Source organism: Mobula hypostoma, chromosome 21 (assembly GCF_963921235.1).
Source record: "Mobula hypostoma chromosome 21, sMobHyp1.1, whole genome shotgun sequence".
NCBI classification, from domain to species: Eukaryota; Metazoa; Chordata; class Chondrichthyes; order Myliobatiformes; family Myliobatidae; genus Mobula; species Mobula hypostoma.
In genome coordinates this window covers 44,524,680-44,550,008 of record NC_086117.1, presented here as the reverse complement: position 1 = coordinate 44,550,008, position 25,329 = coordinate 44,524,680, and the positions used below count along the sequence as shown (strand labels likewise).

General features: G+C 41.8%; 2 protein-coding genes across 9 annotated transcripts in view; one reads left to right on the top strand and one right to left on the bottom strand.

Moving 5' to 3' along the window:
• The window catches only part of ndor1 (NADPH dependent diflavin oxidoreductase 1), a 55,483-nt gene extending 48,902 nt beyond the window's left edge, over positions 1-6,581 (bottom strand). Inside the window, exons 1-3 of one of the 8 annotated variants that reach the window (XM_063073870.1) lie at positions 5,671-5,746; positions 4,696-4,808; positions 1,284-1,334 (exon numbers count right to left, since the gene is read on the bottom strand). In XM_063073870.1, coding sequence (XP_062929940.1) covers positions 1,284-1,286 — 3 coding nt within the window. In that variant the 5' untranslated portion in view covers positions 1,287-1,334; positions 4,696-4,808; positions 5,671-5,746. Of the gene's footprint in view, positions 1-1,283; positions 1,335-4,695; positions 4,809-5,592; positions 6,476-6,544 lie in introns of those variants that run through there. The other 7 variants (XM_063073872.1, XM_063073871.1, XM_063073873.1 and 4 more) reach the window with 7 other exon arrangements.
• A 49-nt stretch (positions 6,582-6,630) lies between these two features.
• On the top strand, positions 6,631-23,831 carry tmem203 (transmembrane protein 203). Its single transcript, XM_063073189.1, has 2 exons — positions 6,631-6,783; positions 20,671-23,831. Exon 2 carries the CDS (start codon positions 20,784-20,786, stop codon positions 21,192-21,194), a length of 411 nt encoding a protein of 136 aa, XP_062929259.1. The 5' UTR covers positions 6,631-6,783; positions 20,671-20,783; the 3' UTR covers positions 21,195-23,831.
• Positions 23,832-25,329: the final 1,498 nt, after the last annotated feature.

Genomic DNA, 25,329 nt, shown 5'->3' with positions numbered 1-25,329 from the left:
TAATGTCCTGCAAACCCCGCCAGAGCTGACGCGTTTCCAATGTCACCTCCACCCTTGCTCGGAATTTTCTCCTCGCTCTTGAAATGGCCCTCTGCAAGTCATATCTGGTTTTCTTGTACAGCCCTGGCCCACCAGACTTAAATGCCACAGATCTAGCCCTCAGCAGGTGACAAACTTCCGGGTTCATTCACAGCTTTTAGTTTGGGATTGTACAGCAAGTCTTTGTAGGCACACACTCATCCACACAGGTTTTAATGAAGCTGGTAACAACTGCAGCATGCTCATCCAGATTCAAAGATGAATCCCTGAATACAGTCCAGTTCACTGATTCAAAGCAGTCCTGTAAATGCTCCTGTGTTTCCCTTGTCCAAACTTTCTTGGTCCTCACTACTGGTGCTGCAGTCTTCAGTCTCTGCCTATACTCAGGGAGTAGAAGTACAGACTTTCCAAAGTATAGACGTGGAATAGAACAGCAAGCACTCATGATCTTAGTGTAACAGTGGTCCAGTGTGTTGTTTCCTCTGGTACTAAGTGGTTTGTTGATGATAATTATTTAGTGACTTTTTCAAGCTGGCTTGGTTAACTCCCCCCCCCCCCCAAATGATGGGGGAAGCGTCAGGGTGTGCTGTTTCGTGCAGGTTGACTTCATCGCACAGATCATTTAGAGCCTCTTTAATGAGGTGGAACGTACACTGCTACTGAAAAGATCGCTGAAATCTCCTGCAGCAGGCAAAATGGATGGCACTTAATTGCAAAATATTCCAGGTCTGGTTAGCAATATTGGGATGTCTCTGACACATCAGTGCACAAGGAGTTGATCATGAGACATACACCACCACCTCTGCTTTTGAGAGACTCGACAGCATGGATTACTGAAAAATTTCCCCTAGTAATGTGTCATCATAGTGAGGGTTAAACAGCGCGGAAACACAGGACAAGTCTGCACGGCCTGACACATCTACACAACGCAGTGTTCCCCTCATATCCCCATCAACTCCACCTACCCCACTCCCAATTTTCCCCATCTACTCTACAAGCAATTTACAGTATCCATTTGGCCTCCAAACAAACATTATCAGCCCGTGGTGTGAAATCAGAGATGTGTTGTTACAGGGAGAACAAGCCAAGTCCATACCAGACTGTGCTGAAGGTCAGCATTGAACTTGGATGCTCAAAGCCATGAGGCAGCTGCTCTAACCAGTGAGTAGCTGTGCTGCCATTCTGTGAATAGTGTACAGGTTTAAATATAGCTACAGAACGTGACAGTCTAATGAAACACTTACCATACATCACCACAGTATCAGCTTCAGAATACAATTTGAACAAAGTCCTGTCTGAGCAAGCAATAAAACAGTAAATGAATTGTTAGTAGCAGAGAAATTACTTGTTCAATAAATAAACAACAATCTACAGATACTCTTTAGCTCAGGTAGCATTTGTAGAGAGACAGCAACACCATCAAAATGTGCTGCAGTAGAAAATGGGCTGAAGCAAGAGGGGAAAGTAGGCAGCTTTTAGATGGAGATAATTCGGCACTGGAAGTCCATCCACATGCAAAGAGAATGCTACTTTGCAAATGATCAGATTCAGTCTGACACAGTAAAAAGAGGTAGAAGGGAGTAGCAAGGGAACAGAGTCTGTGCCAGGGACTGATGATCACAGTGTCGATTTCATCAATGTTTACCTGAAGGAGACCGAGGTACAAGAGGAATGCAAAATGACCGAGTGCTAAGCATAGTTGTGAAAAACTGGCACTGTTGTTTGATGAGGCTGTCAGGCAGTAAAGGAGATCGCAAAGGTAATAGTGAAGGAATATTGCATTTGAAGCTCTGGCAACAAACAGCAAGCATAGGACTTGGTGGATGTGTTCCCACCGATCCAGCTGTACAATGCAAGAGAATGGCATGATCGATCGTGTCAGATGTTGAACGAAGTCAAAGGCAAGGACAGAAGGACTGAGCGAAGTTTACAAAGACACTGTTAAAGCAAATATCAATGTGACTTTGTTAGCAGTCACTCAGACAGACTGAGGAATCAAACTGTAGCAAGAAGGGGTGAGGGGTGAGGGGGATATAAGGGTTAAAATGTAGAGTTGTTGGAAAATTAGGCCCCAATCAGGTGAAGTTGTTCAAGTAATTTGAAGACAGACTAGAGATTTTGGAAAGAAAAAGAAGAGGGAGTCACGTCCAGTATTAGTCAGTATGGGGGTAGGAGCTTGCATTAGATAAAAGCATGGAGTAGATCTCATTGGTGTTCCAAGCTAGGAGGAGAGAAGAGTAACACAGAAACACATGGTGTATCTGACAGAGAAAGGTTTGCCATTCAAGACGGAGTTTGTAATTGTTCTTGAATTTATGATATAAGTGCATGAGCTCCTCAGACTTCGTGATGATCAAAGGGAAAGAGCTGATGGTGGCAGGGAAAAGGAACAAGGGTAATCAGGGCAACTCTGGAGGACTGGGCAGTTCTGAGAGAGGACTGTGCACTTCAACAGCAAATGACACATAACAATAATCAGACTACAGCCAATTGCTTCATCCTGTACTTGTGTTTTAAACCACTCGAGCGTGCAACCATTAGGATTCAGGGAGTGAAGGCAGAGAAATTCCAGGGAAAACACCAGAAAAGGAGACAGCTATAAACAAGAGAAGATCTGCAGATGCTGGAAATCCAAGCAACCCACACAAAATGGTGGAGGAACTCAGCAAGCCAGACAGCATCTAGGGAAAGAGTACTGCCAACTTTTCAGGCCAAAACCCTTTGGCAGGACAGCTATAGCTGTCAGGGTCAAGGAATCTGAAAATCAGCTGAGAATGTGATTAAACAAACAGATTATGTAGTATTAGAAAATGTCAAAAAACTGCGGTGCTAAAAGTTTTAAATTTTAAAAAAAGGTATCAAAATGCTGGAAGCACTCAGCAGGTAAGGCTGTATCTGTGGCAACAGAAACAGGGCTAAGATTTAGAGTTGGGTGTAATATTTAGATGGATCATCCACCAGACTGATACTGCTGGTGGTCAACACTTCCCCTCTGGAGAATGGACCAGTAGCTGTATTGGGTATTCATGTATGGTTGAATGACAATCAAACTTGAACTTGCTTTCCACGTGCCATGCCAGTGACCTTTCCCAATGGCTTATCAGCCCCTGGTTGCTGAGAGGGAGGAATTGCCCAGCCATTGTACAAATGAGAGAGCTGTGGGTTCTGCCATCGCATCTGAAGTTAGCTGAGTGGCCAGGTCTCAGACTGCGTGAAGCCATGGGAAGGACAGGTCCCTGGCTCAGAACGGGCTTCCAGAAGGGAAACTTCATCTGTTTGATTTTTCATCATAGACACCGACAATGGGCAGAAAGGTGAGAACTCTACAATAACGCTGGCCTGTGCTTGCCTCTCCTACTCTGGAGTGCTGTCAGTCTGTTGTGGGTAGAAACTGTACAAACCAGAAGCAACACCCAGGAGTCAGTATATTTTCACTCAACCAGGCCCTGTCCGTTTTGTACACGTCAGTTTGCTGAATCCTTGCATGAGAGTTTAGTAACAGCTTATAAAAATAACTAAGTCTGCAGATATTGGAAATTTAAAGCAACACACACAGAATGCTGGAGGAACTCAGCAAGCCAGGCAGCTTCTATGGAGGGGAGTGTCTGAGAGTGGGAGAGGAGCCTATGGTGTCAACGTTTCGGGCCGAGACCCTTCATCAGTACTGAGAATGAAGGGGGAAGATGCCAGAATAAAAAGGTGGGAGGAGGGTGAGGGGAAGGAGGCTAACTGGAAGGTGTAAGGTGAAGCCAAGTGGGTGGGCAAGGTTGGCAGGAGAAGAAAGAATCTGATAGGAGAGAAGAGTGGACAATAGGAGGAAGGGAAGGAGGAGGGGACCCAGGGGGAAATAGTAGGCAGCTGAGAAGAATTGAAAGGTCAGAGTGGAGAATGAGTTGGTGGGGAGGGGGAATATTTGTTCACTGGAATGAGAACAGATCGATATTCATGCCCTCAGTTTGGAGGTTACCCAGACAGAATAAGAGTTGTTGTTCCTCCAAGTTATATGAAAATAACTCCCACCGTTTTGCATCAATGCTCCATAATCTTTGATACCACTGTACATCATAAAGTCATTTCACCTCTCAACATGCAAAGCCAACAGTTAACAGAAACACCTGAATAAGTAACATTGTGATAGTACTCTGAACAGCTTTGGACCCCTGATCAAAGAAAGGATGTGCTGGCATTGGAGCGGGTCCAGGGGAGGTTCACAAGAATGATCTCAGGAATGAAAGGGTTAACTATGAGGAGCATGGGCCTGTACTGGCTGGAGTTTGGAAGAATTGGGGAGGGGACTCTCATTGAAACCTATCGAATAATGAAAAGCCACAACAAGAGTGGGCATGGAGAGGATGTTTCCTATAGTGGGGGGGGGGAATCCAGACCCATCACAACACAAGGATGTCCCTTTAGAACCGAGATGAGGAAGAATTTCTTTCACCAAAGAGTGGTGAGTACGTGCAAATCATTGCCACAGACAGGGGTAGAGGCCACGTCACTTGTTATATTTAAAATGGAGGTTGATAAGTTGTTTATTAGTCAGAGGTTCATAAGAGAAGGCAGGAGAATGGTATAGATAGGGAAGATAGTGGAATGGTGGAGTAGACTCGATGGGCCAAATGGCCCAATTTTGCTCAGATGTCTTATGGACAAGACCTGAATATCTGATGCAGAAATGGTCAGGATTACTCAGCCACGTTTACACCATTCACCATCACTGAACTGGTTACACCAACTGCTTGAAGAATGGCCGCCATTAACGAAAACATCTGCAAAAATTACATCTTAGTATAATTGAGCACAGGAATATAAAGTACTTAACTGGATGCACATTTAGTTGGATTGTTGATCATAAAAACAACACCATGTCCTTTGCTGAAGACCCGTTATATCTTGCTACAAATTTCCAGACACTACCACATGTTGGTCAACATCACATCTCAGTATTGCTACTTGGAATTTATTTTATATATTGATAATATACAACAGTTTTGCGCAGGAACAGGCCCTTCAGTCCAGGATGTTGTGCTGAATGAACGAAACTGGTAATCAGCTGCTGAACTAAATGCATCTGAGGACTACCCTTGAGACTGGCTAAAAGAGTTCACGAGGGAGAGGACAGAAGGGTGATGATCGAGAGCAAAAGAAAGTGAAGTTGAGATGCAAGTTTCAATCACTAAGGACAAGTTGTTTGGTGCATATAGTGAAGAAAAACATATTATCTTGGTGTACAGCAACTCCAGGCTGTGTATACCAAACCATAAATGTACACGTTGGCTGATACAGTCATACAACACAGAAATGGACTCTTCAGTTCATTATGTCCTTGAGCTGAAGGCAAATATAGATTGTAACAATTACAAAGCACAATTGTTAAAATAGCCCCATAATATCACATGCAGTGTTGAAAGAATGTGTTATTGACATCAGTAACACATAGTCCAGCAAATATTAGAACATCCCCCATCCTTCACTAAATGCAAGCCCTTTATTTCGACCTTCCACACTCTACTATTTAACTCATGAGTACTTCTGTCTGTAAAATTCACTCACTTCAACTCCACAGTGCACATTGCCCTGAAAGGGCATCTACCAACCACGACACTTTAACTGTTTACATCAATTGCTTACAGCATAGTAGATGTAACACCTCTTGCTTCCCATTATGTGCACAAGATTACAGTTCTTCACAATTGGTCACTTTTTCATTTGGTGTTCATGGACAAAATAGGTTTGCAATATTATCTCGTCACACTTTCCAGATTACATGAACAGGTGTCTTCCCCCCCCCCCCCCACCCTCCATGCTCCCTTTCTCTCCCCATATCATTTTCACTTGCCAAACCATCCTAAACCTCCCTACTCTCCCTGACCACTTTCAATATGCTAGGGCTGTTTTACTCTCTCTACCTCCCTTTGACTCTCATCACCAACCAACTCCAGAACCTCATCCCTCTATCACCCTCGACCCTTCCAAGACACTCATCTCTCTTCTTGGCAGCCCCTTTACTTATCTCAACAGTCCCACATCCAAGCCCCTTACTATCCTCACCTACCCGAGATCTCCCTCACTCGAGAACCCATCAACGTTCATCTTCACTCACCCGTCCAGACATCCCTCACTCATCTCGGTCACCTCAGCCACTCTCACTCAACTGACCCACACACGGGCATGTCCCACCTACCTTCAAATAAACCTCACACACCTTAGATACTCCTCACTTACCTCCCCAACCATCATCCCTCCCTTCCCCTTCCTCACCCACAACTCCCTCAGACAGCCCTCACTCCTCTCCTACTCTCAGATACTCATTCCCTATCATCACCCTCAGACACCCCTCACTCTCCTACTCTCACTCATTCCCTATCGTCACCCTCAGACAGCCCTCACTCCTCTCAGATACTCATTCCCTATCGTCACCCTCAGACACCCCTCACTCCTCTCCTACTCTCACTCATTCCCTATCGTCACCCTCAGACAGCCCTCACTCCTTTCCCATACTTACGATTCCCGACGCTTTGCGACACCGCCGCCGCCGGACTCTCGCGCGCAGTCTCGCGAGAGGAGGGACCAATCGTGCGGCTGCGCAGTGGGAGCTGTTGCTGGGGAGAGTGAGTGGGACCATCGGCGGGGCGGAGCGCTGGTCGGCGGGGACGCCATCTCCGCCTGGCGCGGTACCGAGAGTCGGGGAAAGACTCGGCGCCCGAGCGAGGAATCGGATACCGGGAAAGACGCTATTCGTAGGTAAGGTCGCGGGCCTGGGAGAGGCCGGGCAGACACGGCCGTAAGGGCCGAGCGGAGTTGCTAATGCTCGGCTCCACATTCAACAACAGCCACGGCTAATCTACCTCCAGCGCCGCTTCCCTGCCCCGACCCCAGATAGTTTTTTATTGCTCCAATATCCGTCCATCTGAGCTTTGCAGAAACTCTGACAGAGCCTCCTCACCGCTGGGGTCGGGAACTCCCAACGATCTGAATCTGGAAATTTCTCCACACGTCAGTCATACCCCAGAATCATACCTGTAAGAATTATTTCCACGAAATGATTTCAAGTTCTAAAAGCTAGAGAATGCAGGACTAGTCTACCCCATGTTTGGTCTCTTGAAAGATCCGTCATTCTTGGTGAATCTTTGATGCAGAATCTAGAGCAAGTACATCTTATTTTTTGGGGTAGGAAGATGAAACCTGTACACAATCGGCTCTGTGATATTATCAAGATCCTATATAATTATAGCAATACATTACTTTTACCTTTGTATTCAAATTCTATTGCTGTAAAGGACAGCATACCATTGGCACCTTAACTGGTTGATGTATTGACATATCAGACTTCAGTGTTTTGTGTACCAGGTCCCTTTGAATACAACAATGGGCTGTCACCATTTTTCAAAGTGGAAGTATTTGACCTTTCTGCTAAAGTGGATAATGTCACGTTTTTCCAGATTGCTCATTCACTTTACCAATCTAAATCTTCCACACACGTAGTAGCCACAAGCTGGGAAATACTGCTCCCGACCCCAGTATCTAGACCTGTGCCCATTTGTTGGGGACCAGAGCATTGGTTCTGCTCTGTGGAAAGAAGCCTAGTATTGGGTAACAAGGTAACTGGAGGGAGTTCTACTTTTCAATCTTCAGCTGCAGGCACCATGCTCCTTCCAAATCCTATGCACTACTGTCTGATTATCTTACAGGTAGCTCCCTTTCAGCTGTTGGGGCTGTCCTGAGGATTCCTGGCTCTACAATTGTATGGGGAAATTGAAATCTGTTATTAACACCAAGCTGCAAATTCAATATCCCTTTCACAAGCGAGACTGTTGGTAATCCGAGATGGTGGGAAAGCAGTCATTTGAGCTCGAAACGAAGTTGCTGAGATTGTGAGGATGGTGAATGCAGCAGTGATGGGTCCAATTCATGGGCTGGGTGTACATCACAGGTTTTGGTCTCTCTGGCCAGTGAGTTAATTCCTCTTTGAGTTAAACGTTTCATTAATATAATTTCTCATTCTTTGGAACTCCATTCATTTCATTTCTGCTATTCAGCAAATCCTGCACACCAGGATTCATGAGAACTTTTGTGTTACTTCTCAGGAAGTGTATCCTCCCGAGGTCCTTGTAACTGCATTTGGCTCTTGAAGCAACCCTAATCACCACCTTAGTATAGCAACACCGTGGTCACTTTGACCTACAATGGACTTTGTTTTATTTTGTTCTAATTGTGTCCTTTCTTGTATAATTTATGTTTTTCATGTGAACGTTATGTTTCTGATGCGGTGTGCCTGTGATGCTGCAGCAAATAAGTTTTTCATTGCAGCTGTGCAAATGACAATGAACTTTACTTTGACTTTGATCAGAGCTAAGGCTGCTGTGGCAGAGTGGTGCTGCAGTCAATACAACTCTTCCTACAGATTTGGTGTTGATTTTGAAATCTGTGCCTGACTGTATGGGATTCCGTCATGCCCTGAAAACCTGCCCTATGGTCTGTTAATGGAAGAACAAATCAAGGGATGGGAATTGTAATTTGCAAGGGCACAGGATAAATAGGAGAGCTATTAGGATTGCACGCCTGGGACTTAACATGCTGATGGGTTGAATGGCCATCCTATATACTATGGCTCTAGTACTTCAATTCCCTCATAACAAAAATGAACATACCACTTACTTTCCAGATTGCAAACTTATAACTTATGTTTGCTTTGTATTTTATTTATAAGAACACTTCGAATCTCCCTTTGAAAACCGTGTTAATATTTTATCACCATTTAAATGTATTTTTATTTTCTACCCTTTACTTTCCATCTACTACTCTTATCCACTTACTTAGTCTGTCAATAAGCCTGTTCTGCCACCTTCTTAAAATTTATTTTGCCATCCAACTCTGTACTGTCAGCCAACTTGAGCCATTCCATCTGTGCTATTAACATTGATTGTAACACTGATCCTTGGTTTGCTGATTGAGTATCAGCTTACTCTTCTGAAAATTTCTACCTTCCTCTGTCTTTTGACCTACATGTGAATATATCCAATGTGTCCCTATTTTGGGGGCCATTGATCTGTTAAATAACACTAGACAACAAAAATTTGGCTTTCTGAATATTTTTGGGTGTATCTTATTGATTTTGGGCTACCATGCACCATTTTTTAAAATTGCCCATATTTGTTATTTCAATTCATATTTTAAGTCAATTAAGATGTTCCCCACATGTAAGCTGAAACGTTTTCTGTCTTGTCCAGGCATGCTTATGGTGGATGCTGCGTGGCAGGACAGGCTTTAGAAAGGCTATAAATTTCTGTAAAGGGTTTCGATATTTGAAACAGATGTTTCCCAGACTAACTGATGTCAAGATTAAGGAAGGCATTTTTGTTGGTCCACAAACCAAACAGGTCATCGATGATAGGCAGGTCAAAGAACTTCTCGTGGGATCAGAGAAAACCGCATGGAAGGCATTCAAGGATGTTGTTGAAAATTTTCTTGGCAAACTACATGCAGTTGAATGACAACATGTTTCAAGCATACAAAACCATGAAGTGCAACATGTCACTAAAGATTAATTTTCAGCATTCCCATTTAGACTTCTTCCCTGCAAATCTTGGTGCTGTCAGTGACAAGCATGGTGAAAGGTTTCACCAGGACATTGCGGTCAAGGAGAAATGGATGTGTTGACACTGGAGAGAGTTCAAAGGAGATGCACAAAAATGATTTCAGGATTGAACAGCTTGTCATATAAGGAGCATTTGATGGGTCTGGGCCTGGACTCACTGGCATTCAGTATGTTGAAAAGCCTCTATAGAGTGGATGTGCTGAGAATATCTCCTCTGGTGGGGCACTCTGGGACCCGATGACACAGCCTCAGAATAGAGGGACATCCTTTTAGAACGGAGATGAGGAGGAACTTCTTTCACCAGAGAGTGGCGAATCTGTGGAATTTATTGCCACAGATGGCTGTGGAAGCCAAGTTGTTACATATTTAAGGCAGAGGTTGGTAGGTTCTTGATTGATCGGGGTATGAAGGGATACAGGGAGAAGGCAGAAGATTGTGGCTGAGATGGAACACAGATAAGCCATGATGAAGTGGTGGAGCAGACTCGATGGGCCAAATGGCTTAATTCAGCTCCTACGTATATCTTGAGGTCTTATCAATGCTGGCTGATTATTGTTGGACACTTAAGCGAGAAGCCTCAAGACACTGAGTACAAATGAAAATCATCAACAAAATATTTTAGCTTAGTTGAAGCATTATGCAATTAAATACATTATATTCAATAAAAGTTAGTTTCTTGTTTTTCCAAATTCCATCATGATACAAGTAGTCTGAAAATGTATTCGTGTTCAGCTTCAAGCGGTCTGTCAAACAAAACAAAAAATTCTGGGGAAGCAACACTTTTGAAAAAACTTCTTATTCAGTGTAATCCGATGTTGTCTTAAAAACCACTGCTTCTGCTTCTCTTTTTGTTAAAGCTTCAAGAAATAAATTCTTAGCTTCAATTTCAGTGTATCATATTGCAGCTTACCTCTACAATGTGGCAAGTATAGGTTATGATGGATTTCTGTACTGTTAGTGGTTAATAGTGTTTCATGGTGTAGCTTTAAGCTGTTTTTTTTTATCTCATCAATAAGTGGCATTGCGTGATGAAGGGGGTCCTTGCTGTACAGGTGGGATGGGACCTTGTGCACTAGGAGTCATTGTTAATACTGCAAATGTATCGCCTGTTCAGCTGCCAATTTCATGGATAGGTGTGTTTCTCCTTCCTGTGGCTTCTTTCCTCACCTGCTGTAAGCCAATGATATCCTTGGGTATTTTGTTGGAGGAGGTGCTGAAGAGCTATTCTGGACAGTGAAATCTCCCACTCTGAAAATGTTCTCTGTTCTAGCTACTCTGTGCATTAAGTGCTTTAAATTCAATCACCAAGGGAAGACTATAGGCGCCAATCAGCAGATTTCCTGGGTTTGTTTGATCAGATGCCATACGACATCATGAAATTGATGTTGAGTACTTCCAGAATCTCTATATCACTGTATCATTGCATCCTGGTTTGTCTGTACTGCTGATGTGACATGATTTAACCAGGCAAGCTCACTGAAAGAAATCGTTACTTCAGATTATTGCTTGATTGATCTGTGGGCAGCTGTCCTAATTAATATGTTTGGATTTGATCCATCTGAATAGCTTGCTCAGCAGTTGAGATTTTGCCGCATGATGTGGGTTGAAAGCCACATAAATGAATGCATCTTAGACTGGTATTTAATGGTTACTGTGTTTCCATTTAATTGAATATAAATGGCCCAGATCCATGGTGTTATTGGAATTCTTAGGAACAGAACTTATAATTAGTTCCTATTTTGATGACCAAGCAAGAGAATTCTCCTTCATACAGAGCAGAAACAGGCCCTTTGGCCCACAGTATTGTGCTGAACCAGCTCCACAGTAAATCAAAAAAAACCAAAATCTAATCCCTCCTAGTATATAATGTCCATATCCCTCCGTCTTCTACATATTCATGTGGCTATCTAAACATCTCTTAAAAGCCTCGAAGGTATTTGCTTCTACTACTATACCAGGCAGCACATTCTAGACATCCACCACTCTGGTAAAAGTCTACCCTTTGAACCTACCCTCGCTCACCTTCAATGCATGCCCTCTGGTATTAGACATTTCTATCCTGGGAAACGGATAGTCCTTGTCTACCTTGTCTGTGCCTGTCATAATTTTTCAGCCTCTATCAGATCTCCCCTCAGCCTCCGCCACTCCAGAGAAAACAACCCAAGTTTCTCCAGCCTCCCGTGACAGCACATGCCCTCTAAACCAGGTAGCATCCTGGTGAATCTCTTCTACAGCCTCTCCAAAGCCTCAACATCCTTCCTTTTTTTTATTTTATTTTTATTTGGATAAGGAATTCACAAGTATCATGTACTTTTTCCACACTTATAGCCTTTTCCACTTTTTTATATGTATAAAACTATAATTATTTATACATTCTTAAGTACACATTGAGATGATATAAAAGGAAATTAGACACTTAAATATATAATTATGTACAGTGGTAATTCTAATCTATTAGGCTAAGTAATGGTATTAGTTGTTAAGAAACATAGTAACAATAGTTTCCATAAATCTCTTCTGGACCATTTCTTTTGGTCCAAAATGTTGTATGTAAGCCTATGTAACAACCATTGTAGGTGTTTATATCCTAACTTGTTCATGCTTGTTCCTGCCCCCAGACATAATTATCCAATCCCTATGTACTTATTTACTTAATTTTATCATTTTTTATCCCTTTCCCAAATCTTTTCCTTTACTTGTATTAATTCTCTATTTTCCAAAAGAAAACAAAAACAGTAAACATTTAGACTAGGGGTGCTTATGTTAGCAATATTACTGTGTTGATGAGAAGAGCAGTATAAATCATGAAGAGAGTCATCTAAAGTCTGCTCGCATTGGGGTTATATATTCAATCCATTTATTCTAGATTTGTTAAAATTTTTTCTTTTTGAATTCTCAGGGAGTAAGTCAACTTTTCCATTTTAAATATTTCCAAGATAATTTCATGCCAGTCTGCTAATGTAGGTGGTATTGGATTTAGCCACTTTCTAGTGATTGATTTCTTACTTGCTGCTAAGAGGGCCTGTAGCAACTTTATATCTTCCTTCTGTTCAAGAAACAATACATGCCCCAAATAGAGCGTCTCAAAGTTCAGAGGTATCTGGGACCTAAGTACCTTAACTAATGTTCTATGAATACTTTCCCAATATATACTTAATTTAGGGCAATCCCAGAAAATAGGAAAATGATTTGCCTCCTTGGAGCCGCACCTTCTCCAACACATCACGTTTGTATCTTTATATTTTTCCTGATATGGGGTCTTGAAGTATCTTATAATATTTTTCCAACAATGTTCTCTCCAAGTCAAAGAATTAGTCGAGGACCGCTGAAAGCTGCATATTTTCCCCCATGCCTCCTCTGAAAGTACCAACCCCGCTTCTTTCTCCCACTTCTCTTTAATATACAATGTGTTTACCTTTTTAGCATGGGAGAGTGCATTATATAATCGAGAAACTGATTTACTAGGTATTGAACTGCAAGCCGAATTCAGGATCTTGAAAAATTCTAATTCTACTGTTGATAGGTCTGTATATCTACAACTCTGGTTAACATAGTTTCGTACTTGAAGGTACCTAAAAAAGTCATTGTGTTCTAGGCCATGTTTGTCCTGCAGGATTTGGAAACTTTGTAATACTCTTTTATCTATAAATGAGAGGTAGGTTGTAAGACCTTTCTTTATCCAAAATTTAAATCTTTTATCTCCTCTGTTGGGAAGGAATTCTGTATCATATGCACACCATCTGAAGAGTTTTAACATGTTATTAATTCCACACGAATTAATCACCTTCTGCCATACTTTTAATGTAAGGTTTATCCAACTGTTTTTAAATTTTTCCAATTGGGCCATCAATCCTTTGTCAGCTATTGAGGCCTGTAGAGGAAAACTGTCAACTAATCCAAATTCTATTTCCTTCCATCTAGCCTTATATTCCCTATTACACCAATATAATAGAGGGGTTATCTGTGAGGCATAAAAATAATTTCTCAGGCAAGGAAGAACCATACCTCCTTCCTTCCTTCCCTAACTGTAAGGTGTTATATCGAATTCTAGATTTCTTTCCTTGCCAAATGAAGCGGGAAATCCATTTGCCCTATTCCCTGAATTGATTATCATCCACCTCCACAGGTAAAGTACGAAAAAGATACAGTAACCGAGGAAGAATATTCATTTTTATAGTATTTATCCTTGAATTTAAACTTAAAAAGGGGATAAGATTCCATCTATGCATATCTGCTTTTATCGCTGAGATTAATGGCCCATAATTTACCTGTGACAGCGTTGAAGGATCCTTCGGCAGGGTTATTCCTAAATATTTTAATGATTTAGCTTCCCACTTAAGATCGTATGTATCCTGCAATTTTTTGGATGGTGTATAATTTAGGGACATAACCTGCGTTTTCTTTACATTTATTTTATAACCTGATATTTTCCCAAAGTCGTCCAACAGTGTAAACAATCCTATAAATGATTTTTCTGGTTCACTCAGATAGACCAAAACATCATCTGCGAATAACGCCACTTTCTGTTCAATCCCTGCCACCTTGATACCTTTTACGATTTCGCTCTGTCTTATTAGTTGGGCAAGCAGTTCAATATATACCGCAAAAAGGAGCGGAGAAATTGGGCATCCCTGTCTAGTGCCTCTCTCTAAGATGAAAGAGTCAGAGAGGTCCCCATTTATCTTAATTCGGGCTGTAGGGCTGTCATATAGAGTCTGAATTACTTTAATAAACTTTTCTTGAAAGCCGAATCTTCCTAACACTCTGTATAGGAATGCCCAACTAACCGAAACAAAAGCATTCTCAGCATGTAATCCTACTACCATTGTCTCTGTCTCGTTCTTATTAACCTGTTCTAATATGTGTAGAGTTCTCCTTATGTTGTCCTGTGTTTGTCTTTGTTGAATAAATCCAGTCTGGTCTAAGTGGATTAGGCCAGGTAAAAGCTTTTCCAATCTGCGCACTAATATAGATGTAAATAGTTTGTAATCTAAATTAAGAACACTAATTGGCCCATAATTGCCACATTCTAGTTTATCTTTACCCTCTTTAGGAATAACTGAAATAATCGCTTCTCTCCAGGAAGGTGGAGTTTCTCCTCTCTGTAAGATCCAATTAAAGGTGTTAAGTAGTAATGGGGCTAACTGTGACTTCAGGGACTTGTACCACTCTGAGGTAAACCCATCAGAACCCGGGGACTTTCCAGCCTTTAACCTAGAGATGGCCACGTTCAGTTCTTTGGCAGTTACTGGTTCTAATAAACTTTCATTTTGTAAATCTGTAAGTTTAGATAGATCTAAAGAATTCAATAAACTGTCTATATAGGGCTCATTGGGGGCCTGGGGTTGGAAGTACAGCTCTCGATAATATGTTTCAAAACTCTCTTGAATTTTCCGTATTGTACTCTCCACAAGCTTTGTCCTTGGATTCTTTATTTTATGAATTGTATTGTCTGATGTTGTTTTCGTAATTTATATGCTAATAATCTAGCTGATTTACCTCCTACTTCATAATTCTTTTGTCTCAGGTAAAGAAAATTTCTTTGAGTTTCCAATGTATAAATATCGTCAATTTCACTTTGCAATTTCCTAATTTCCTGTTTTAGATTTGAATTACTTTTGTTGCTATCTACAACTTGAAGTTGTTTTAATTTTCCTTGAAGGTCTGCTAATTTTTGTGCATTGATTTTTTTTCATGTGAGTGGTAATGGAAATAATTTTCCCTCTGAGTACAGCTTGCAATGTATCCCATAAGATCACTGGTGATGTTTCTCCTGTGTCATTAAGGTCTAGATATTCTTTGATTTTTCCCCTTAATCTCTCCATTACTTTCGGGTTATTGAGTATATGTGAGTTTAGCCGCCATAATGTTTTCCTCATTTTCCTTTCCAGGATTAGAGACCTAGAGACTGGGCTATGATCCGACAGATCAATTGTTGCAATATTACAGTTTTTTATCCTGAGTCTATCTGTATTAAAGATAAAGAAATAGTCTATCCTTGAATAGGCTGAATGAGGGAAAGAGTAATGTGTATAATCTTTACTAGTAGGGTGTAATTCCCTCCACACATCTATAATTCCCAACTCCTCCATCAATAAATTCATTTTCCGAGTCAGAGGTTTATTCTGAGTAACTATTCTTGAAGAATCTAATACAGGATTTAATCTAGTATTAAAATCCCCTCCACAAATTACTACCCCTTGAGAACTGACCATTACGTCAAAAATGTGTCTATAAAATGACCATTCACAACCTGGAGGAGCGTAAACATTCAGCAGTGTTATTTCTGTACCTTCTATTCTTCCTGTAATTTTTACAAACCGTCCATCTTTGTCTTTAGTCTCTGAAATATGTTTATAATTAAGAGTACTTGATATTAAAGTAGCTACCCCTCTTTTGTGACTCAATTTATATGATGAAAAAAATACATGCTTAAAGCCCATTCTTTTTAATTTTCCATGTTCAGATTGGCTCATACGTGTTTCCTGGAAGAAAGCTATTTGTGCCCTCTCTTTTTTCAATTTAGACATAATCTTATTTCTTTTAATTGGATTCAAAACCCCATTAACATTATAGGAAATTATTTTTACCAATTCAGTTTGCATTTTTCTCTAGTAGAAAAAAACTCTCCTTTTCTAACCAAAAAATAAGCAATCCCTTCTCAACAGTAAACCAAGACATATAACCACACCTTAGACATTTTTGAATGTATAACATTTGAAAATTTTTCCCGACTTCCCACAGTGAGGCCTGAGCACCGACTCGCCTCAGTTCAGAGGGATAACCTCTATCTTCACCCTGTGTTAGAGGGCCCTCAGCAGTTTGAATAATCATAGAGAATTTTCTCCTATTTATGTCTCGACCATATTGCTATCATTCAAGTTATTCCGTCTAGTTTATTTTCAGATACCAACTTTCATTTTACCTTTAAGTCCGAATTGCTCTTTTCGGTCATTTCTCTTAATTACTCTGTATTCTCTGTACATTGGCGTCTGAATATTTGCAGCTTTTCCTTGCAGTTTGACACTCTGGTTCGTGTGGAGCGTCCACGCCACACTGGCTTCCACGACTTCTGCCGAATCCTCTCCAGTAGCGACTCCGGTTGGGTGATAACTTTAATAGGTAGTCCCCGGTCTGCCAGGTCCAACGTTGCCTCCTCCACCGTAGCGTAAGTTTTTGTCCCTTCGTCGTAAAAGACTCTCAGCCGAGCTGGATACAGGGTCTGAAATCTGATGTTGTTTTCCTTCAGGACCCTCCGAGTGACATAGTTAATTCAGAAACAAAGGTTCTGAACTTAAAGAGGGGTAACTTTGAAGGTATGAGACGTGAATTAGCTAAGATAGACTGGCAAATGACACTTAAAGGATTGACGGTGGATATGCAATGGCAAGCATTTAAAGGTTGCATGGATGAACTACAACAATTGTTCATCCCAGTTTGGCAAAAGAATAAATCAAGGAAGGTAGTGCACCCGTGGCTGACAAGAGAAATTAGGGATAGTATCAATTCCAAAGAAGAAGCATACAAATTAGCCAGAGAAAGTGGCTCACCTGAGGACTGGGAGAAATTCAGAGTTCAGCAGAGGAGGACAAAGGGCTTAATTAGGAAGGGGAAAAAAGATTATGAGAGAAAACTGGCAGGGAACATAAAAACGGACTGTAAAAGCTTTTATAGATATGTAAAAAGGAAAAGACTGGTAAAGACAAATGTAGGTCCCCTGCAGACAGAAACAGGTGAATTGATTATGGGGACCAAGGACATGGCAGACCAATTGAATAATTACTTTGGTTCTGTCTTCACTAAGGAGGACATAAATAATCTTCCAGAAATAGTAAGGGACAGAGGGTCCAATGAGATGGAGGAACTGAGTGAAGTACATGTTAGTAGGGAAGTGGTGTTAGGTAAATTGAAGGGATTGAAGGCAGATAAATCCCCAGGGCGAGATGGTCTGCATCCTAGAGTGCTTAAAGAAGTAGCCCAAGAAATAGTGGATGCATTAGTGATAATTTTTCAAAACTCGTTAGATTCTGGACTAGTTCCTGAGGATTGGAGGGTGGCTAATGTAACCCCACTTTTTAAAAAAGGAGGGAGAGAGAAACCGGGGAATTATAGACCGGTTAGCCTAACGTCGGTGGTGGGGAAACTGCTGGAGTCAGTTATCAAGGATGTGATAACAGCACATTTGGAAAGCGGTGAAATCATCGGACAAAGTCAGCATGGATTTGTGAAAGGAAAATCATGTCTGACGAATCTCATAGAATTTTTTGAGGATGTAACTAGTAGAGTGGATAGGGGAGAACCAGTGGATGTGGTATATTTGGATTTTCAAAAGGCTTTTGACAAGGTCCCACACAGGAGATTAGTGTGCAAACTTAAAGCACACGGTATTGGGGGTAAGGTATTGGTGTAGGTGGAGAATTGGTTAGCAGACAGGAAGCAAAGAGTGGGAATAAACGGGACCTTTTCAGAATGGCAGGCGGTGACTAGTGGGGTACCGCAAGGCTCAGTGCTGGGACCCCAGTTGTTTACAATATATATTAATGACTTGGATGAGGGAATTAAGTGCAGCATCTCCAAGTTTGCGGATGACACGAAGCTGGGTGGCAGTGTTAGCTGTGAGGAGGATGCTAAGAGGATGCAGGGTGACTTGGATAGGTTGGGTGAGTGGACAAATTCATGGCAGATGCAATTTAATGTGGATAAATGTGAAGTTATCCACTTTGGTGGCAAAAATATGAAAACAGATTATTATCTGAATGGTGGCCGATTAGGAAAAGGGGAGGTGCAACGAGACCTGGGTGTCATTATACACCAGTCATTGAAAGTGGGCATGCAGGTACAGCAGGCGGTGAAAAAGGCGAATGGTATGCTGGCATTTATAGCGAGAGGATTCGAGTACAGGAGCAGGGAGGTACTACTGCAGTTGTACAAGGCCTTGGTGAGACCACACCTGGAGTATTGTGTGCAGTTTTGGTCCCCTAATCTGAGGAAAGACATCCTTGCCTTAGAGGGAGTACAAAGAAGGTTCACCAGATTGATTCCTGGGATGGCAGGACTTTCATATGAAGAAAGACTGGATGAACTGGGCTTGTACTCGTTGGAATTTAGAAGATTGATGGGGGATCTGATTGAAACGTATAAGATCCTAAAGGGATTGGACAGGCTAGATGCAGGAAGATTGTTCCTGATGTTGGGGAAGTCCAGAACGAGGGGCCACAGTTTGAGGATAGAGGGGAAGCCTTTTAGGACCGAGATTAGGAAAAACTTCTTCACACAGAGAGTGGTGAATCTGTGGAATTCTCTGCCACAGGAAACAGTTGAGGCCAGTTCATTGGCGTTATTTAAGAGGGAGTTAGATATGGCCCTTGTGGCTACGGGGGTCAGGGGGTATGGAGGGAAGGCTGGGGCGGGGTTCTGAGTTGGATGATCAGCCATGATCATAATAAATGGCAGTGCAGGCTCGAAGGGCCGAATGGCCTACTCCTGCACCTATTTTCTATGTTTCTATGTTTCCGCATATTCCTTCCGCCTGGCAAGGATCCCCGGTGCGTAGTTGTGGTCTAAACTGATTTTCCAGTTGCTCCACATGAAACCTTTCTTTTGCCATGCCTGTTTAAGCACCTCTTCCTTCGTTCTGTAACTGAGAAATCTGACCAGAATCGATCTGGACTGGGCGCCTGCCGGAGGCTGTGGTGCCAACGCGCGGTGAGCCCTTTCTATCTATAGGTCTTTTGCGGCCGGTATATCAAGGTTCTCTCTAAGCAGCTTCTCCACGAAGGGAATCATCAATCCGGGTTTACCTTCAGTTCCTTCGGGAACTCGGTAGATCCTCACATTTTCCCTTCTTGAGCGGCCTACTTGATCTATTATTTTCCACTGGAGCTGGTCTTGTAGCTTCAGCATTTCTGCTATCACTTCCTCTGCGTTTTGTAACTTCTCTTCAATTCCAACAATCCTCGCTTCGGCTTCATCTATCCGCGAGTTAGTTTTTACTATTTCTTCTTTAATATCTTCCAGCTGTTTGCTGTTATCTTGTCGGAACTCGCGAATCTCTCTGAGAATCAAAGACAGAGTCACCGATTCCGCCTCATTCTTTCCGTCCTGGCTTGCCGTGGGGGAGCTAGGCCCGTTGCCTTGCTGCGTCTCTTTGTGTTTATCAGCCTTCGGAGCGGACTTTTTAATCTTGTTCTTAGACATCATCCTTGCCCCTTTTATTAATAATTATGCAATATTAAGTATTTGTCTAAATTCGATTCTGGGGCAGTTTACCTTCTTTTTTGTCGAGAGACCTTTTCCTTACGCCGCCATTACCTTGATGACCCGGAAATCCGACCTCCTCAACATCCTTTCTATAGTGGGGTGACCAGAACTGAATGCAATACTCCTGCTGTGGCCTAACAGTTCCATAAAGTTGTAACATAACCCCTTGACTTTGAACTCAATGCCTCGACTAATATTTACCCCTCAAGCCTGTTCCGTCAATAGCTCTTTGCCACATTTCTGTTTTCAGGAGTTTGCTTTGCATATGTTGACTGCTCTGTTTCTTTCTAAATTAGAACATTGACTGGACTTCAGGCTGTTCAATTGGCTGTAATGTGCTGTGTGACAGTAGAGTCATGGAGCGGTACTGAATGGAAAATGTCTTTTTGGCCCACAGAGTCCCTGCCGATCTTCAACTACCCATTTATATTAATCTGGCATTATCCCACTCTGTTTGTTCTTCCCACATTTCCCCCAGATTCTACACCACGCACTAGGGGCAACTTACAACAGCCAGTTCACCCACCAACCCACGTCGTTGTGATGTGGGAGAAAATTGGAGCGTTCATTGGAAACACGAGGTCAGAGGGAGAGGGATGCAAACTCCCCTCATACAGCGCCTGGTGTTGGGATTAAACCAGGTCTTTAGCGCTGTGAGGTTACAAAAGTTTGTTACAGAAAGTACAATATTTTTCTGTAAAAATGCTATAGTTTTGTGCCGTTACTGAGAGTAATGATCCCTGTTAAAACAAAATGTTTCTGTTCTTTTTCAGAGAAGTTTATTTACTGCAAGTCGACACCAGGAGCTGCTGCTGTACCGATGTGAGCTGTTGGTTCCTGTTGACTGATACGGCCTCTCTGGGGCCCAGGCAACGCTGGCACCAAGATGCTGTTCTCGCTGCGTGAGTTGGTACAGTGGTTGGGCTTTGCCACATTTGAAATGCTGCTGCATCTGACAGCTTTCCTGGTGTTCTCAGTGCTGCTGGCTGTGAAGGTGGACAACTTTGTGGGACAGCTGGACTGGTGGTATGTCTTCATCCCACTTTTCACTGCCGATGGGCTCAGTACCTACTTCACCATGATCGTCTCTGTCCGCCTGTTCCAGGACGGGGAGAAACGCCTGGCCATCATGCGCCTTTTCTGGATCCTGACTGTCCTTAGCCTCAAGTTTGTCTTTGAGATGCTGCTGTGCCAAAAGCTGGTAGAACAAAGCACTCACCTATGGTATGGCCTCATCATGTCACCAGTCTTCATTCTCCTCCAGTTGTTGATGATACGAGCCTGCCGGGTCAACTGAGCCCTGAAACCATCCATTCTGCCTTTCACTTTCAAACCAATGGACTCCCAGATGTACAAGTCCCAGGCATGTTGGATGATGGCTGCGAGGAGGGGAAACTTGAGTTAAATGATGGTTCTTGTCTCAGTGATGTCATGGTGGTTGCTTTATTACGCAGCGGCTATTGAGCACAGTACACCAGACAGTGAGCCTGGTGGCTGGCCCCTGTGAGGAGAAACACAAAGAGTGTGTTCACGACTAACCTTCAGCTCCAGAGGCCAGGACAACCCTCAGGTGGTTGTGGGATCTTGCCCCATTGCTCTTTAATCAGAGTCAACAGTGAGAAAGGGTGCGGTGATTGCTTAGGACCAAGATACCCTCCTCTGAATGTGTTAACATTTTGGTGAAACTTTAATCAATAGATGACTCCACAGGTTTACCTTCACTAGGTTTATGTTTGGGAACTCATTCAAGTTTTCCAAAGGTTGAAGATACAGTGGAGTTCTATGTCCTGTCCTTCTTACAGAGATTTAGCTGATATATTCATTGGACCAGAAGTGATAGAAGTAATCAAAGATATTGTTAAATTAAATTTTAAAATTAATCCAATTCCTCCTTTCTTTGTTTCTCCCTCTCCTAAATGACCTAACAACACCTGACAGCTCCCTATGCTATCTTGTATTACCAAGTCACCTGGCTGGACTCCAGGAGAGTGTAATAAAGATTTTGTATGCAAACAACCTTTTGTAGATTGAGTTTCAAAATTTTCATTTGTAAACTACTTTTGATTTCAAGTCGCTGTGACTGATGTCCTGAGTGATTGGCTCGTAATTTATTTACCTCTTTACAGAACTCACAGTTGTATATCAACAATGGAGGCATTTGAGGTTAATTGTATTAATAACTCATGCTGCTAGTGTCAAAAGACCATTCCAATTGTTTTCAGGTTCAATACAGGCAATCAGTTTGTTGCTGCATACATGATCAGCTTCCTGTACTCAGATGAGCTGAATGTTTTAATGTTGTGTGTTCAAGCTTCTTTGTGTGTTGTGCATTCATTTACCGTGGAAGGTGACCACCCTGAGGGGAAGCTGTGTTAATTCTAGTTTACACCCTGAGATGGGTTCTTTCAGAAAGCTGCCACTTCTATCGTTTTGATTTTTGTTTTTATCTTTCTAACACCTTTTAAGGAATTTCAGGAATGGTTTATTATTTTCCATGCTATCTGGAGATTGAATAAGATCCCTGTTTGAAAGCTGGTAAGAGGTAGTTCAGTTAGCAGCAATAGTATTGCAATGTTGAGACAAGGCCCAGGTAACATTGTGTTATAGCAATTTCCTGAACGAAACTAACCTAACCTATAGGAAGGAGACTGGTAAGTTATTTACATTTATGTTTACATGTACAGAGGGCTCCTTTCACCTGATCTTGTGTACCTTCCACTCATTGGATGGAGGTTAGTATTTACAGAGTGGAGAGCACCCTTCATAGATGTTCTAAATGGGAAAAATTAACAATTCAGTAGGCTGCAAAACTATTATAAGTCCAGGTGAAGAGAATATTTGACAGTTATGAACAACCTAGCATTTGGTAGCACTATGTCTTTCACATTTGGGTGTGAAGACTAAGTTCAAGATGCATTGCACCTGATCCTGATCCACCCTTTATATATCAGAGGAGTGTTGCAAGGTTGAAGGTGATGTTACAGGTGCAGTGTTTAAACCCAAGTCTTGTACGTATTTCCAGGTGAGGTGTAAAGAGCAGTAGGCTTGCTTTTCCATATGCAAAGTACCTTCCTCGATCAACAACGGCTCAAAGAGTCATTCATTTTGTTGTTAATTGTCTGACCTGTTTCCTAAGGAACAGCAGTAACCAGTCAATAGTAATTCGTGGTGCATTGCTTCAGCTCTTACTGAGAGGTCTGATCAAATATTCTGTAATTATAATTTCAAAGTCCCTAATTTTCTGTGATAATGGGTTTGTGCTGGACTCGCAAAATAAATGCTTGCCGTGTACTGCAGTCAACCTGATAGGATTAGACTGCAGCGAGAAGAGAATGCAACATCCTCTACAATTACTGTGGACGCAGGACCAGCATTAAAAAAATCACAATGCCACCTGATACATTCTCCCAGTCCGGTCACAGTTACCTTGCTGAAGGTAACTTTTCTCTTCGTGACGCCATTCATTCAGCTCACTGGCAGTGGTGCGATTGACTGCTTGGAAGTTACACAGTTCCTTTCATACCTGTTCCAGTTAAATACTGCAGTCAGAGAAAGTTAATGTGTGTTGTGACAGGAATTTTATAGAGATGATAAGGTTCAATTGGAAATAGATGATCTTATAGACATTTAATCATGGTTATCACATGCCATTGTATTCTAGTTTACCGTCTAACTTTAAGTAATAAAGATTTGTTCCTCATTATTTTCTAGATATACATCAACAAAATTAAAAATTAACAAATGTAACAATATAGTAAAAGAGATACAATCCATCATGCCTATCTTGCCAGTCAATACAATTGTGCAGAATCATTTAACTTCAATTCCACTGTCCCTTCATTGTTCATTAGCATAGTGCTCAAAAATCAATGTATTCTCAGTCTTGGATACCTTCATTAAGCTTAATGGAGGAATATTCACCTATTTAACTATTAAACGATGACTAAACATCCACAGCCATATGAAGTGGATTTTCTTTTCTAACCTGCCCAAAAGGATGATCTACTTCAAATTCATTGTCATCGGACTATACATATATGCAACCAAACAAAATAGCGTTCCTCCACACACCCACGAAAGATTCAGCGCATAAAACAAAATATTCCCTCCAATAAGTTCATAAATGCACTTAGTGCACAGCACAGGTAAACAGTAAACAGCTCGCTCTCCCGAGTGATGAGACCTCAGTGGTGGCAGGGTATTCATTAGTCTCACAGCCTGAGGGAAGAAGCTGTTACCCAGTCTGGCAGTTCTAGTTGTGAAGCTCCTGTCCATTATTCCTGATGGCAGTGGGTCAAAGAGATTGTGGGATGGGTGGTAGGGATCCTCAACAGTTCTTCATGCCCTTCATCTACAACGTTCCCAGTAAATGTCACAAATAGAGGAAGGGAGACCCAGGTGATCCTCTTGCTGGTTTTTACAATCCTCTGTAGGGCTTTGCAGTCCAATGGCTTGCAGTGTCCATAGCACAAAATGATCCCACCAGACAGGATACTGCTCCTGTAGAAAGTTGTTAGCATGGGGGCGGTTGTGCTGATTCTGAGCTCTCCAGCCATGAAAGCCCCTTTCTTGTTTTATCCTCTTAATCCATGGAAGAAAATCTTGGTAAGGTAACATCTGCCATTCCAAACTGCAGTGGGTATAAAGCACTTTCCGATCATGGGACAATTTTCTTATCCTAGGGTGAATCATTGTTGCTTTCTCACTTAAAATGAATTCCTTAAGTACTAAGGCCAAAAATGGCAAATAGTACTCAAGATGTAAGCTCACCAACACTCACATCTTGTTTATGCTGCTATAAAAGCCTGTGTATTCAACAACCAGAGGACAACTGATGCAAAATCTTAAAAGAATGAAAGTGATAGACTATATAACCACTGTACACACAGACTAATGACAGCTATGTGAAAATAATCGAAGAGGATTAAACAAATGTAGTGATTCAGGTACATTTGAAGAGGCATCAGTTAATCAATAGGGACTAGTGTATGTTTGTTCAGTGGTACGTCTATTCGGATTGAATTTTTCATTAGTAGATCCATCAGGTTAGCCAGTATGATGTAGAATGCATGGATCTACCGAAGTGTGACAAAGTTCTATGTGACACACTGATCAAGAAATTAAAGCACACAGGAGCTAAGGAAAAAAAATTGAGAAAACATGAAGGGTAATGGCTATGACTTTGTAGTGACTGAAGATATTCATTGTGATTTATAGTTGCAAGAAAAAATTTGTCAACCCTTTGCAATTAGTTTTCTGCATAAAATGTGGTCTGATCTTCATCTAAGTCACAATAATAGACAAATTCAATCTGCCTAAACTAATAACACACAATCAATTGTACTTTTCATGTCTTTATTATTTAATCATTCACAGCCCAGGCTGGGAAAAGAATGTGAACCCTTGTATTTAATAACTGGTAGAACTTCTTT

Bases quoted from the DNA above. Each gene is read 5' to 3' on its own strand.
- tmem203 (XM_063073189.1), top strand. From the start codon at position 20,784: ATGCTGTTCTCGCTGCGTGAGTTGGTACAGTGGTTGGGCTTTGCCACA.